Consider the following 16,512-nt stretch of genomic DNA (forward strand, 5'->3'; position numbering starts at 1 on the left):
CTGGAGAGTACTAATGCCACTTCTAATTCTAATAAATTGGAGCTCCTGATTATTCAAATTCATTGACTAATTCTTTAAGTCTTCAAAAAAAACCCCGTTAATAAATATGATTTTAAAAGAGAAGTTATAATCCTGATTCTGAGACTGAAGGAGCACTAGCACTGAAAATGTATCAGTTTGTTTGAAGCAAACAGGTTGCAAAAGTCTCTCCCTTGTTTATATTATTCTAGATATATATGTAAAAAAAAAAATCACTGATTTTCAATGAATGACTTTAGAGCTACACAAATGTAGAGAACACAAATCTCAGTGCTTGTGATAAGATTGTTTTTCCTTTCCCCCTCTTGCTCAGTTTCCACACTGACTTTTCTTTGTTGATTAGGTTCAAATCTTCGATATTAGTCAAAGATCCAGCCAAAATTAGCAAATTTTCATCCTTCCTATCATGAAGTAGACTACACAATCTCTCATTCTAAGACTGCACTTTCTCATTCATGATTTCATTATTCTTCAGACAGATGCTCAGCAGGTTAGCAAAGTGTGAACATTTCTTCTGCAGTTTTAAAGGTCCAATACAACATGATTACATGCTACCCAAGGATATAAATCCTCTCTTAGCTTTGCTCTTGTCCCACAGCAGCACTAATTTGTCTGCAACAAATTCTAAGGGATCCTTGTTTTCCTTAGCTGCTGATTTCCCAGTCATCACTTATGGCCTTCTTTTTAAAACTACAACAACAAACAACATCCATTCCCAAACAACTTTGCTCCAACTAAAAGAGATCCTCATTCAATACTAGGCTTTGGATGAGCAAACTACTCACATAAGTATGACTTGCAAGTTCAGGTCCTGGATTTTGTGACGGAACTTAAGTGACTAACTTCAACAAAAACTGTACCCAGCAAATCCTGAGTTTTCCTTTGTTCCAGTTGTTGGTCACTTAATCTGTCTCCTGAGCACAGCCAAAACTCTGACCTGCTACTATGAGATAGATTGAAAATTATCTAGTCTAAAAGATTAGCTAATAAGGACAAGATTCTGACAGCACAGCAGTTTTAAATCAGTTTGATGACTTCATTGTTTTCTTTAAGATAAAATCATTGGTGTGTGATCAGAATTGTGCTGGAAAGCTGAATTCATTTTGCTTATATTAAAACATGACAATTTCCACCAAGTGTGGGAAGTGCCAAATGCTGCTGAAGTTATACTTAGAATGCACAGAAGAGCTTCTTTACCTGAAAGTTTACAAAGCTCCTGCAGTGACCTGACAGAAGACTAGGCAAAACAATTCCCATTCCCACCACTTGTTTTCAAATGCCAGAGCTGACAAATATGCTGGTATGTCTATGGGCACAGGTGGGAGAAGGAAGTTCAAACTTCTGATGTTTGACAACACTGCTGCCTTTTCCTAAAGTGCCACAAAATAAGTTAAATCTCAGTTTTTTTGTTGTTCGTGTCTGAATTCCAAATGTTACTTTTAGTGAGCTTAGTCTACAGCCTAGTTATAGTCCAGGTATGTAACCTCAATGAGAATGATTTAATTTGGGTATCTCTATTTGCAAAGCTTAGTGACACCTACACGTAAAGCTACTGTTTGGAAAGGCTGAGCTTCCAGGATTTCCCTATTAGAACACCATCCAAGTCTTCCATTTTTACATTCCTGAATCCTATCAAAAGGCTTGGCTTTATAAAAATTGGAAACTATAATGTGTGTACACTATTATTTATGTTCTCTAATTCTTGAGAAGTTCAGCAGAAATTTCTTTCCACAGCAGAAGTCATGGGCCATGACAGAGCACAGAAATCTCCTCAAATGCAGCAGCACAGAGATGTTCTCTATCCAGGAAGAAAGATCTGTGCTAAACATCAGGGAAAACTTGGAACAGTTTGATTGAAGAGATAGGGAATGTTCATCAGTACAGAGCAGGCAAAACAAATATCTGCCAGGACTGAAATGGGGACAGTCAATCCTTAACACAAAGGGTGAACTTTTCTGAGTTCACTTCAAAGATGATTCTCTGGTTAATTTGTGGATTAAAATGAAAGCCATGTAGCAAACTATCATGCAGATCTGTGTTCAGTAAATGTTACACGTAGGCATTTATGGCTTAAAAGCTCTGTAGTAAATGGCATGTGTAAAACTTGGCATATATTGTTATGTGACAGTTACAGTGTGAGTGGTGTCAAGAGCAACATAATCCTTGATTTACTACTGTCCTTAAGGAGTTTGACTTAACTGATTTCTGAAGAGTTGTCTCCAATTATTTCAGCAATTACCAATGTCAGCTTTCACTAACAGGTTCCCTACTTCACCCTGCTTCACATAACAATCTTCACCACACTCAAAATATTTTCACTACCTTCGCTATTCCAGGATATCATGTTAGGGAGAACTCATCCAACTGGAAACTACCTGTAACCACTGCAAGAAAGCACTGCACAGATTATGCTGATATAAGACATGCTTTCGGACATCTATTGTGGTTCAGACATGACAACTCTGACTATGAAATGCCTTTTGTTTCACACATGACACTGTGAACCTCTTTAGGCTCTAGCTGCTTAATCGTAGCCAACATATCTCAATACAGAGAACAATCACAAAGGGTTACATGATATTTAACCTAGTACAATACTTTACATTCTTGGTATATGCAGTCTAAGACTAGCTTGGATAATTATCCAGCGGGATCCTGTTTTCCTGCAGAAACACAACTGTGCTTTAGATAATGTTCTTTCCAGCTGTTCAGCTGGACACAAGTAGGTAGAAGGGGGGGCAAATGAGACAGTAATTCTGGATGATAGAAAAGAGGGAATGGAGAGAACAGGACAAAGGCCATTGTACGTTTTAAAAAGGAACGAAAAAAGAGAATTAGAAATATTGTCAAAAGAATGCTGAGAGCCCTGCTCATAATGGATCTTGCATAGGACGCCTGACATGTGGATAAAGCTTTCCAACAATCGGAAAAATAAAACAATGCTACAATAGAAATGCTTCTATCTCAGTGAATGCAGGACATACCCTTCTAAGACCACCAAGGTGCAAGGAGAAGAAAACACTGACTTATTTAGTCCTATGCACTTAAGTTTTTAAAATATAAAGATTCATCATTAGGCTTTTTTTTTTTTCCAGGTTTGGAGTAAATTTAACTCTGAATCACTTAAGCTCTTGGAGGCTTAAGTGGCATTAAACTTAAACATAAATCTTAAGGCTATGGTGGCATTAAACTTAACATAGCTACATGCTTGCAAAGTTGAAATTGGTCCCATTCTGTGAAGCACTCAGTAGCTTCAGTATGTGGTTCAGAATTCTCCATGTACTCTGCTTGCTGTAGCTATGGTGGTTATACAGCAGTTCAGGAGACTTCTGCACCTTCTGCGATGCATGAAATGAAAGTATGAATAAAGCCGAATGAAAGTAGAGTAAGAGTTTTCAAAAGCATTTAGGAAACAAGATACAGAACGCTGTCCAAGAAAGATGAGCAAGGTTTATAAAATGGCTCTCGATTATTAAAAGCAAGAAATGCATCTCACATACACTGGATTACATCATACCTAACTTGAGAACAGGGAACCCACAGTGCCCCATACTGTTTTAAAACTCTTGCTGTTCAGACCTAGAGGTATATTTCCTGTCTTTTTGGTTGGACTCCTAATGTTGAAGAATGGGAATTTTGCTGACACTACATTTACACTTTCCAGATGTTTCGTCCATTACTTCAACAAAGAAACAAGGTTTATTTTTAAAGTCAGAGACAAAGTGAGGAATAAGCAGGTACAAATTAATGCCAAGGTTTAATCTGCAATAAGAAGCTGTATATTATTGATCCAAAGACTATCTGGTGATTAACGGCACCATAAAGCTTATTAGTTTCCTTCTGAAAGATTCAACACTTCATAATGATAAAGATTAGCTCCATAAAAACCTGTAATAATATAAGAATCAAGTAACTATATTAAATGCTTAAAGTCAGGAAATTTAAAAAGAAAATCTCACACTGACAGTAACAAGCACTAAAATACCTTATGTGTATTTTATGATTTCCATTTACCAACAGGAATATTAAGGACAGGGTTTGCTCTGTTACGAGCTTTGAGCAAAGAGAACAATAAAAACTGTGTTGCCCAAAAGATGACCCAGAATCATTCTGCCACTCATTACCCCTCTTATTCGGACTCCCTCAGGTTAAGGGATTTGCTCCTCTGGTTTAAGTTAACCATATGCTAAAATATCTTCCTGAATCAAGGTCTAAATTACTGAAGTAAACAGCTGCAGCTGTAAATATTCAACATGGAGCAGACATGTAGCTAAAGGATTTACCATTTCAATAATTTTCAGTGTAGAAATACATCTTGCAGTAAAAATAGATCTATGTACCAAAAAGTTGCTAAACAGTTTCTACTCAAACTTCTTCTGGCTTGAGACCAAATATGCAAAGTTCCTGCTGGAAAAAGCAATTCCTGTATTAGAATGAAAACAAGACAAGTCTAACTGTATGCTAAACTTCACTCTGTATCTGTGACGTGAAGACCTTCCTTCAGAAACCTGCAGAGACTCAACAGTTATGCCCTAGGAAGACTGATTCTGAGATAGGCTTTAGCTGAGTAGAAAATCTTTTTTGTTATGGACTTCTGGGGATGGAAACAGACTGGTAGTTAAACAGGGGAAAAGACAGTGAGAAAACTCACTCCTTGTTTTGGTTTGCCTTGAGAGGGACACAGCTGTCTCTGCTGCTGCTCTACATATGGAAATGTGGGCTTTGTAGTCAAGAGTGAAGGTAGAACAGTCATAAATAGCTTTTCACATCTCTAGGAGTGTGAGAAAGCAAATAAAGAATTACTTCTGCATCCACTACTGAACGGCCAACCAACCAGGTCAATGGGTGGAGGTAGAGCATCTCACAGCCTGTGTAAATAACTGCCCTACACTGAATGTCCTCTCTGCCTAATGGCCACAGGGGCCTCTTCTGAGAAGTGCTAGGAATGACTGCAATCCAGGCCCAAATTCTGAAGGCCAACTGTAAAACACTTATGTTTTAAATCATTTCAGGGGCAACAGACACAAGTTGGGTGCTGGGAAATTTTCACAGATAACTGGAAAAATTGCTAATTTCAACTGCTACTGGGTTGGACTGCTTAAAGAGGCATTGGTATCTCCAACCTTGGATGTGTTTGAAACTTGAATGGAGAAGTCTCTGAGAAACCTGCTCTAATTAGACTTACTTTGAGCAGGAGGTTGGACCATATGACCTCTAGAGCTTCCTTCCAACCTACACTGTCCTATGACTCCATGAAATGGTGAGAAATAACTGTAAGGTCAGGACTATCCTGGAGTTCAAAAGTACAAGGAAGTTTGATTAGAAGTGATGCAAAAAGTAGGACTACCAGAATTTTCCTGGAAAGAGGAGTGAAGAAGCTCAACTCCAATTAGCACAGAGGGGCAGGCATTCCAGTTCTGATTGTAGTCATATTGGTCATGCAGCTGGCAAGTCATATAATTTATCACCTGAGAGCTGAACACTTACTGCTTTATTTCTGTCAGCTGGAGGTAGTGTCTGTCCTGCTGGAAATCACATTTTAAGTCTCTCTTATAAGAGCAGATGTGTTCATGAGCTTCTCAAAGAATCATTGCTAAGAATTCAGAAGATTGAAATCTGAAGATTAAAAGAATTTTTGGCATAAAAATGTCCTGGTGAAGCAGACAAAATAAAAAGTTGTTCTGGAGGGTGGTAGCTATTTTTTCATGAAATATTTTTCTGCCATTTGGAGGGGGGTAGATAGAATTTATCTGCTAATTGGATAAAGATTCAAATTACTGAAATTTTTATCTGGTTACTTTTAGTTTTGTTGGTTTCCCACTGGGCCATGTGTGGCTTGGAGGCTACCCAAATTCTTTTCCTAAAAGCTTTTCTAGGTTATTGGCTTAGGATATGGGCAAAAGACTGAAGATCTTTCAGAACATACTCTTTTCTGCTTCTTTCTGACACACTGTGTGCTCCCCAGTTCACACTGTGGTAGAGGCCAAGGGATGGATGTCTGAGACAGTGATACTGCAGATAATTGCAGAAGATTCCATTTCCTTATGTTAAAAGCTATTATCTGAAAATTCTCTAACTTAAACTACACTGCAATTGTGTTATAGTCTCACAGTTTTAAAGAGGAGTCATAAACCATCAGGATTTCCAGAGCTATTGATACATGTAAAAGGAAATGATTAATGCTTTGACATGCTGATTTTATCATGGTAATGCAACGCCATACCCTGAGTGGAATATACTAGCTTAGTGGAATCCCAGTAGGTTTATTTACAGGAAAACAAATAATGAATTTATAGGTTATTTCAAAGAGAGAATATTTAAGAACACTTATTACAAAATTTCCCTTAAGCAAATACTCAAAATACAGGAAGACAACAAATTCCAGTACATAAGGCTGGCTTCCTAAAGTTGCTAGACCAGCAAACTGGTATAGGAGGGTCTGTTCCTATTATGCCACTGATTTACTTGGTGACGTCTGGCAACTTACAAAGCCTGTCCCTGCTTTTATTCCCCATCTCTGGAGCATTTTATGCACAAATACATGGCTGGGGAATTTAGGTCATACAAAGGGAGCAAGGTAGCCCTCTAGCTATCTAAATATATAATCTCTTACTATATTTGGCCAGATTCAGAAGAGATTCTGCTTTACCTTTCCCGGATGTAAAAATAGAGATAGTTAGGCATTAATTCAATGCACAGGGTATTATCATAGTCAAGAGACTATGGCATAGTCCCTTAGCCTGGCATATGCCTCATTAGCCTGGCATATGAATTTAAGCATATCAGCAAATACATATTGTGGGAGCAGCAACTAAGTTGAGAAACGTTCGGTTCAACATTACCTTTTCTGTATATTAATGATGTGAAGAATAGTCCTCCAGCATTCTTCTTCATTGGTTCCAGTAATTAAGTAAAACATTGGGTGGCATGTACTGAAGTGTGCAGAAATTAGGACATAACTGCCAATCTGTGCTAATCATTTTTCTTGCAGTTGTATTTATCTAATTTGTGCTGATTTCTCAGGGTCTGCATTTTATGATTATTCTTGAGACTTAAACAACACTAGGATGATGCTGAGGCTGGAATAATGCTAGACCCTACTATTGAACAAGTCACAAACAAATTATATTCACCACAGGTCTATCTATTGTGTAGTTTTAAATAACATCTTGAGAATCTTCTGCTGCAAGTTGCATCTATGAAGGGGCATTGCTTTTGGCACATTTACCTGAACTGGGCTTAAATCCTAACCTACCTTTCATCCAGACGGGTGACTCAGCTTAGGATTTTTGCTAAAGAGAAAGGAAACCCAGTGCCTTTCTGACACACACAAACATGCCATGGTGGTGTTTGACTACATTATCCTTTTTGTCTGAAAAGAAGAGCCCAAGTATATTTCAGAAAGATCATATTTTTCATTTGGCTTACGGAACACTTATAAACTAGGACTCCTAACTGTGATTCCCAAACACAAAACAAAGTCAAAGGTTACAGCATATGTTTTTGTTTCAGCTTCTCCAAATTACTTGCAAATGTATTCAAACACAATATGAGGAGATACTTTATTTTACTGAAAATAACAGACTACAGGGTGCTGCAAAAAAGGCTGAGGTACCTCAAGCATAAACATGGAAAGAATACATTGGTTTAGAAACCCATAAATCCTTATTTGAATCTGCCAACCTGAAAGCCAAGGAAAGCCCGAAAAAACTATTTTTCCTAAATGCTATGTCTGATTAAGCCATACTATTAAATGACAGCTGAACTTTAACATTAATATGATATTATTTAAATAACTGCATCGATTTTTTTTACACTAAAATGATGAATGATTTTTGGACAGCTCAATTGACACAAAGCAAGAAACCCCTTTAATGAGATTTGACAAAATGGAGACATATGCAGAATATTCGTTACAGCTCATGTCGCAGAGCCCTTCCTGGGGAGACTTGGGTTTGGTTGTGTCTTTTCTTTCGTTCATTTTTTTTATAGTTTATTTTGATTGTCTACAGGCACTGAACCATCCCTTTCAATTGCCACTTCCTTCCTCCATGGATTTTGAATTTAGCTTGTGTCATTTACATATTACTCTTAATCAGAGAATTTTATATGTTACAGTTTGGAGTTGGAATTGTAAGAAATCTGTGGAATGAAGGCATGAGGTTCAGTCATTTTAACCTTTGTCAGCTGGGTATACAAGGACTAACAAAGATATTTTTCTGAGAAGAAATGAAGAGATAAAGCTTGCACTGAAGAACAACTCACTAAATTCTGGTTTTGCTATTTTCCAAGTGAAGCGACAAATCAACAGCTCTGCTAAAACTTTATCTTCATGTTTTTAACAAGCAGATTGCATTAAGCAAATATGCAACATATAAGCCAATTGTAAGAGTAATCCCATACTGAGCACTCGAGAGGATGCTCTAAACTCCTTTAGAATCGCGTTTTCATAGCACCCAGAACCACATATTAGAGGGATGCTTTTCTTCTGTAAGAAGCTGAATATATACAGATATATGGACAGAGAAGCTTCGGTGCTGTTTCACTGGGTAAAGATCACGTATCCAGAGATGCCACCAAAATCTGTCTTGGAAGGTGCCTCACAATCTCTGGATAACTCCCTCCCTGTGGTCCCACATAGACTTTTAGGATGTTGAAGATTTTTCCTTTCTGTACCACCTCACTTTGATCCCAGGTACAATTTTCATAACACTGAAAGCATGGGAGGAACATGTTAAAACCACAAGGTCTGACAATGAGTCTGCTCCATCTCTTCAGGCAGAATTCATCATTTTAACCTTCTGTCTGTGTGTAAATGCACACTGCCTGAAAACATTTACAAACTTTCTCACATAAAATCTAACAGGTAAAAAAACCCCAAAAGACCGAAATCACTCAAGAACAAGGAACACAGGGAATTATAATCAAAATGCTTAATTTTAGAATACACAGACAAACCCCCCCACCAAATACAAAGAGAGAAAGATGTGAAATGACTGAGCAAGAGGTAATCCTTCAGGCTATAGAAAAGTCTTTCTATAGCTGTGATAAAGCCTGCTATCAGACCATGCCTGCTTCACTACCAGCATTCATTCAAAGACATTCTACGTAGCAGCCCATGTAAAAAAAGTTAGGTACATCATCAAAATGCTGAGTTTAAATTAAAGCTAAAAATAAAGGCACAGAAGGATAGAGGAGAAAAAGAGAGTGGAAATGTCCCTACCTTGGCCTTACCTTCGCAACATTCCCGTCAAAATCCTGGAACTCTTCCCCAGGTTTGCATCTGTTTCTCTAAGCTGGGGAAAAAAAGAGTCCCATTAAAGGCAAAAGACACATGTATTCCATTCTGTACAAAGGACAGCTATTTTTACTGACATTTGAGTCAATCAACTTCAGGTTTAGCCCACACCAAACTCTCATGTAAGAAAGCTACTGAAGATCTGAAATCTAAAAATGATTTGTCTGGTTTTCTCTTACATAAAGATGAAACCCAAGGAAAATAAGACATTGAGGCAACAAAAATGAACCAAGATAAAGAGCAAACGCTTTACAAATACAGGGTGGCAGGTATATAAACTGGTATCCATAATTCCCACTGATGTGTGTATGTGTATTGGTTATGGATATTAGTGAGGGCATCAAGGAATGAAGAGACAGCCACGCGCTGTGTTCCTGAATCTTCATGAAAAGGGAAACAAACACACCTTTCTTCCACTGTTTTCAAAGACAGTAGTGTAAAGAAAAAGCAGAAATATAAAACAGTGGTCTTTTACCAATTCTGTATAAAAGAAATATGCCTATATTTGTATTCAAATACAAAACTTGCACTGACTTTACAGTGGCCACCACTGGGATGGATGCCCAAATACTTTGTGAACAGTATATAGTATGTACATACGGCACAGTGGTATAATAAATATTTGTGCATGCAAGGATAACTCACTCACTGAAAATAGCATTTTTGTAGTTTATTAGGACACAGATAATTATTTCCAGCTAAACTTGATTAGCAGACTTGTTCTACAGCTCCCTAAAATCTTGCAAAACAGGTAAAACCACAACTGAATAAAAGATGACACTTGGGACATGAACAGAAAATTTACGAAGCAAAAGAACTTCTATTAAAAAAAGAGCACTTACTTCTATTGCTCTTTAAATGGGAATAAAACCTCTCTATTTTTGTGTTTATTAGTGTCCCACAAAAGGAAGCCTAGAAATGAAGAAGGGTATAGGAAGAATAGAGTTACCCTCCTATCGCCTCTTTTGCTACTGGGAGCTAAAGGAGAGACATCTTTTGACTTTTTAGGGATCCTGAAACCAGTGGGACATCAAAATCTACAGTAAAAGATAAGATAATGATTCTCAGTTACGAAATAGTAATGACAACTGCCTCTAACATGCCCTAAAACACAGCTGTGTGTACACACATAAAAACATTCTTCTTATGAAAGCTGAATATTTAGCTCTTCATTATCAAATCAGATTGAAAGGATTACCTGACTCATTGACTTCTTACTAAAGAAACTTTGTTGTAGAAAACAAAATGTGTCCTCTGTTATAAATCCATCCAAACAGTAACACTGCCATGAAAAGTGGCAGTCTTCTGATAACAAATCACCTTCACCATAACAAACCAGTATTATATCTTGAATATGTGCACGGCAGCAATATTAAACCCATTTTCTATTCTGAAGCCCAATATTATAAATATTTGGTACCAGATTTAATGTTTATTACTGAAATCAGTAGCTGCAATCAATGACACGTAACATTTTTGCATATATTTCCTCCTTGTTCTTGTAAAAGGTATTAAGAAAATACCAAGGAGAAGCGGGGACCGGATAACACTAACCAAGACTTGCTTTTAGCAATATCATATGCAGTGGGAAGGCTTGCACTGACTTTCAGATCTCTGTAGTTATGTGCTACGATGGACAAAGATGAGCATTATATTTCAGGGAGGTCATTCCCTCATTTTTTTCCTGATTAATCTAGACAATTCAGGCTCCAGAACAGCAGTTTAGCCCAGTTTGACACAAGTAACAGGAGAAAAAAAGTCACAATAGTTTTTAGAAGGCTCATTAAAAAGCCAAGTTTTTATCCATGCTAGAAGGGAATCCGAAGTACAAATGTATGCTTTATATTGGTCTTTTATTATTCATAAGGATGCATTTAATACTTGGGGCTTCTCCTCCCTTTTCACAGAAAAGTAGCTCTCTCCTTTTTACCACTGTATGTTTGATCCTTACTTTCCTCTCTTGCTGCAGGATTCTATCTGACAGCTAGAATCAGTACTGATAGTTAGGGGAAGCTGAATCTTAGAGGTTTGACAAACCCCTCTAAGCAAGACAACCTCATATTTTTATGGTAATTAAAAAACCCACAAAATAAGCGAAAGCAATGTTAAAAAAGAAACAAACATGTACACACACAGATGGAAGATCTCTAGCTACCTCCCAAGAGAACTCTAAAAAAATGCCTTTTCTTCCGGCTCTGGCAGAAAAAAAAACAACATAAAGAGTTTCAAACTGTAAGTTTGCTTTTATTTAAAACTGAAATACCTGATTATAGCTCTTCCATCATTTCTCTATTAACATCAGCGCACCACATAATGCAAAGAATGGGTGTCATGCAAACCTGTTAAACGGCATATGACGGCACTTCCTACCTTCACAAAACTGCCGTAGTGAAATAAACTTTCCTATTAGCAATGGCAAATCTATGTGATGGTTAAGAAAGCTTTGAAAATAATATTAAGAATACTAATGAGAAAGGAAGGAAGATGCTGGTGGTGATATCCTGTTTGACATAGACATTTTGAGGTTTTCCTAAAAAACACTGCAACTTTTAGAGTCTTGTACAGTCCAACTAATCTGTCTGACTTGTAGCAAACCTTTTATCCCTCATTTTTGGCTTTGGGGGAAAAAAAAAGTTTTACTCTACATGCAGGAAAACTCACATATGTAAATTTAACTCAGCTACAGAGACAATAACTCATTTAAATTTTGATCACAAGAAAATCTTCCCAATTTTCACAACATTGAACTGCTAAGACCTGACCATCATACTCAAGTTGACATTTGACTTTCAGAAGACAAGTTTATTACCCTCCTAATAAGACAATAATACCATGTATTCAGTGTAACGCTATTATGCGTTGCTAGAGAACCCTCTGTCCTGGTCTTTCCAGAAGATGGAAATCTTGCCAAGTTACCCAAGATCAAGACCAGGTTGGACAAGGCCTTGGGTGACATGGTTTAGTGTGAGGTGTCCCTGCCCATGGTAGGGGGGTTGGAACTTGATGATCTTAAGGTCCTTTGCAACCCTAACTATTATGTGATTCTATGATTCTATCATCCCTTACTGTTCATCTGAATATACAGACAGCTGGGAGAGGTCCACTCATGTGGCTCCCCGGAGAGCTCTTCTCAATTCCCCAAACAAAATATTTTAAGTGGCATATGGTAAAAACCTGCAATTTAAGATGTTCCAGTTATGACAAGAGGTCTTTCAGTGCATTGTGGTGGGAGACTTATTTTTAGTCTTGTCCTTGCAACTTACAGGTTTTTCCATCAATTTGCTCTTCAGGTGGGAAGTGCAGAAAAGGGACAGTTATGCTACGAACCATGTGTACACAGAGTCATCAGAACTACACTCTCTCCTTCCCATGGATTTTTATTGTCAGCAGAAAGGGATACATGGCATTCCTCTGCACTGCCTAGGTTTTACTTGTCCAGCTAGGAAAAGAAAAGCATCTCAGACTCAGCAGTTGCTAGGGATGTGAGGAGTGGAGGTGAAGTAAGACACAAAGTAGTCTGAACAGCACTTGGTAAGTGCTCGCTTAGTTACATTTAATTATTTAGTTATAATTCATGTTTTAAAGTAGTTAATAACCAGGATTTCAGGAAGCAACTGGTACAGCTGACAGAAAATGCCTCATTAAAGCCATCATATGAGGCTTTACCAACCAAAGCTAACCAGGTTGTCTGGGACAGCCAAAGGAGTTTTAAGTGGCCTTGGTCAGCTAGAGGCCTATAGGTGGACTTTGCTTTGGCAAAATTGGACATTCAGGAAAGTATCTGAACAATGTGTCATGGTGACAAAGTCACAAACGGTCATGTCTTATTCTGTGAATGGAAAACAGAACTAGAGAGGTAAATTTCTTAGACTGAACTTCAGAGAAGTTGTGTGCGTTGGATGGGATGGGCTTCTGAGTATCTTCATTAACTCTACAGAGAAGAGCTGATCCCTATGGAGGCAAGATAAGCCAAAGATGACATAGATATATTGCCTTGACTGCAGCAGCCGAGCAGCAAGTAAATCTGTTCTTGCACTCAGAACTGCCCCAGGAGGCAACTATTAGCATTTGAGCTACAAAAAGTAAGGTTGATCAGCTATTAGCAGCTCAGTTGTAATACTGAACCTTGTTTCATAGAAAGTTCAAGCAGTCACTGCAATGGATGCTATAAGAAAGCTTTCAAAGGACAAAATAATGACCTAACTATGACATTAGTGACAGAAAGCTTCCTTCCAACAGCCAGTTTAGTGATTTAGCAGCTGATTTATATAAAACTGATCAATATGCTGGATTATTTTTGCATGCACAGAGAACTTGCCCAAAGCAAATAAAATGCGAGACCAGCAATTACTTGTTATCAAGCTTACCCTTTCCCGAGCACGCTGGATCTTCTCTCTGTCATGGCTGAGGTTTTCCAGCATCTCCTGTCCAATCTGCTCTGCATTAAAAAATCAAAATGTAAATCATGAAAAACATAGCTCGTGGCTGTAAGGCCTCAAAATGCTGGGTTAGAGTGCAACAACGGCATACAATACAGGTCGTAGCCTAATCGCTGCTCCTAACTGCAAAGAGTAAGACATCATTGCACTAAATTTGAAGTTTTTCAAGCAATGTAAAACTGAAGAAGTAACAATCAAACGAGGAGTTGTCCCACTGCAGTCTCTTGAGGTTGCGTAGGCCCTGGGAACAGATGCTGACCTTCAGTCTGTGAAACAAAGCAAGACGACTTTCAGGCTTGCTCTCCGTGCTGGGTGCTCATACATCCCGTATGCCCCTGAAGCCCACTCCTTTCTAAGTCTTAGAAAGGAAGTCAGGAAGCCTTTGCTAGAACATCAGCTCTCCTTATACTTCTAAAGACACTGAGAAGCATAATAGAGAAAACCACTCTGTGCCTCTCAGCATTTACCAGTGATGCTTAAATAAAAGCTATTTCAGGCTAAGCGTAGTTACTGGTGTCTGTTTTGCTCCATCGTGGACTATCCTGGCAAGCTCAGAGATATGCTGCAATGGATCTCCTGATGTTTTTGACAGCAGACATATACATTAACTGATTGTCATCACCATTTGTTTACAGTGGGGTTGCTTGCTTCCACATCTTATGCTGAACCAAAGGTTGCAAAATTATACTGGAGAGGCCTCAAGTTATGGTACAAAGACAACACAAGATGCCAAAACTTTACTCTTCAAACAGCTTCAGTGATACGCTCCTCTAACACTGAAATATTAGCAGTAAGTATAGAGATTTTAATCTTCAAAACTCTACAGAAACATTAAGACACCCACCCTGTTATTTCCCTGAAGGAGAAAAATAAGTTAAATCATTCCTATTTTACAGATGGGGAAACAGACACAAGGAGCTGAAGCAGCTGTAGCTTGCCTCAGGACACACAGCACGTGTGAGACAACCAGCATTTCTGTGCACATTCATTCAGGCTGCTTAGCTAGCTTGCCAGAGATACCCAGCAAAACTGAGTAGAACTACAAAACCAGGATTTTTCTTTTTCCATAAACAACAAAAACCATGCCTTGCTTTCGTTGTGGTGAATAAGGCGAGTCTTAAAATGTCATCATTTGAGGAGCATCAAGAAAATGAATCATTAAAAATTCACCCATATGTTAGTAGAGCAAACATGATGATTCTTATTCTTTTAATAGATAAGGTCCATTTTTTTTGGAAACAATTCAAAGTAGAATAAGCTCAAAGTTCAAAAATTTGAGAGAAGCAATTTTTCTTTTTCTAAATGCATTTAACACGAGGTACACACTCTGACAGATAAAGTCTAAGGAAATTCATTACATATATATTTCTCTATCTGTTGCCAAGTGCAGTACAAGTAAGATAAATATTTCCTCAGATATCTGACCACAAATTGACATCCTCATTATGCTATCTTGTCCCTCTTGGCTTGCTGCTCTTTACTTTTAGCTGTATATACAATGCCTCCCAAAGGTGAAATGTGGTAAGATATGTGGTTATTGAGTTTAAAAAGCTGTAAGGTGCAGTACAGCCATACAAATGGTAGCCTAAGAAAGCAGTTCAAGAGAGCTTTGCCTATGTTTGCATGTCAAAGGACTTACCAGATGAAACTATACTGAGCTTATTCCTCATCAAAGCACTCAAAATACTGTAATACACAAACAGATACCTGCATTCAATGTAATTGGGGTGAGAAAAAACAAAGCAAACTCCCTTAAACATAGAGGGAAAAGAATCAACAAGTAACCAAGTAGCATGAGGTGAAATGATAATGAGTATTTATTGCTAAAAATTATAGCTATGTTTGCACAGACATAAAGGAGTGTGAAGAGGAGATCTCCCTTCAAAGGAATAACTACAAAATAAATGGCTTAAATGGCTTGGAATTTCATAAGCAAAGCTCAAAAATATCTTTATAGGAAACAGTTCTATTTTTATTACACCAATTTTAAGCAAGTTACTGTGGGGTTTTTTTTCATCTTCTTCCTGTCACTGGCAAGTTCACACTCTTAGCTTTTTATAATGATTGAATTTATTTTCCAACCATCAATGTGACAGCAGCATCAACTGTAAGTGAGGGTAAAACACCGTCACTTTGACGAATAGTGTATTTTCCTCTCATTGTCGATGACTGAAGACATCAATAAATAAGGAAGGAGAGCATGTCAGCCAGAATATCACAGAATGAATTGTTGATATGACACTTAGGGATTAAACCTTCAGCCATGAAGTTCAACCTAGCAGAGGGGTCTGAGAACTGAGATAGTTGCGTTTCTTCCCAGCAGCCTCTATAGATAAATAATTGGATGGATCATCAATTTTACAGGAGCAGCTTTACTCTACATGCACTTTAGTTGATGATCTTTGGCCTTTTGGGGGCTAAAATAACAACAAAAGTTGAACAAAGAGATATAACGGAGGTAACATAATCTCACAGTAAGTTTGCAAACACAAATTGACACGTTTATCCACAAATCCTCTTCATATACTTATTCTACTCTGAAAATTCACTGATGACAGTGAAACTTGATTTTTAGCTGGAAGGTCAAGGCTGTCAAACAAAAATATTAATAAATAAAGAATATACAGACTTATAAATGATATGAAGACATATCTCCTCACTTGGCTTGCAAGTGAAGGTGCCCAGGACTGGAGAAAAGGTAACATAAGCCCATAGCAGAACTAATTACAAGCTTGA

At 37.8% G+C, this 16,512-nt stretch overlaps 2 protein-coding genes across 5 annotated transcripts in view; both read right to left on the minus strand.

The window, feature by feature from the left end:
• Nucleotides 1-16,512, minus strand: part of TECTB (tectorin beta) — a 391,734-nt gene that overhangs the window by 124,934 nt on the left and 250,288 nt on the right. The window lies entirely within an intron of this gene.
• Nucleotides 1-16,512, minus strand: part of VTI1A (vesicle transport through interaction with t-SNAREs 1A) — a 268,985-nt gene that overhangs the window by 87,652 nt on the left and 164,821 nt on the right. For 2 of the 4 annotated variants that reach the window (XM_061458757.1, XM_061458756.1), the window contains 2 exons: nt 13,705-13,775; nt 9,274-9,335 (listed from right to left, as the gene is read on the minus strand). In XM_061458757.1, coding sequence (XP_061314741.1) covers nt 9,274-9,335; nt 13,705-13,775 — 133 coding nt within the window. Of the gene's footprint in view, nt 1-9,262; nt 9,336-13,704; nt 13,776-16,512 lie in introns of all 4 variants that reach the window. The other 2 variants (XM_061458759.1, XM_061458758.1) reach the window with 1 other exon arrangement.

This window comes from Pezoporus flaviventris, unplaced genomic scaffold (genome assembly GCF_033815535.1).
Source record: "Pezoporus flaviventris isolate CSIRO_AGI_PZ_B2104156 unplaced genomic scaffold, CSIRO_AGI_Pfla_v1 ptg000029l, whole genome shotgun sequence".
NCBI lineage: Eukaryota > Metazoa > Chordata > Aves > Psittaciformes > Psittacidae > Pezoporus > Pezoporus flaviventris.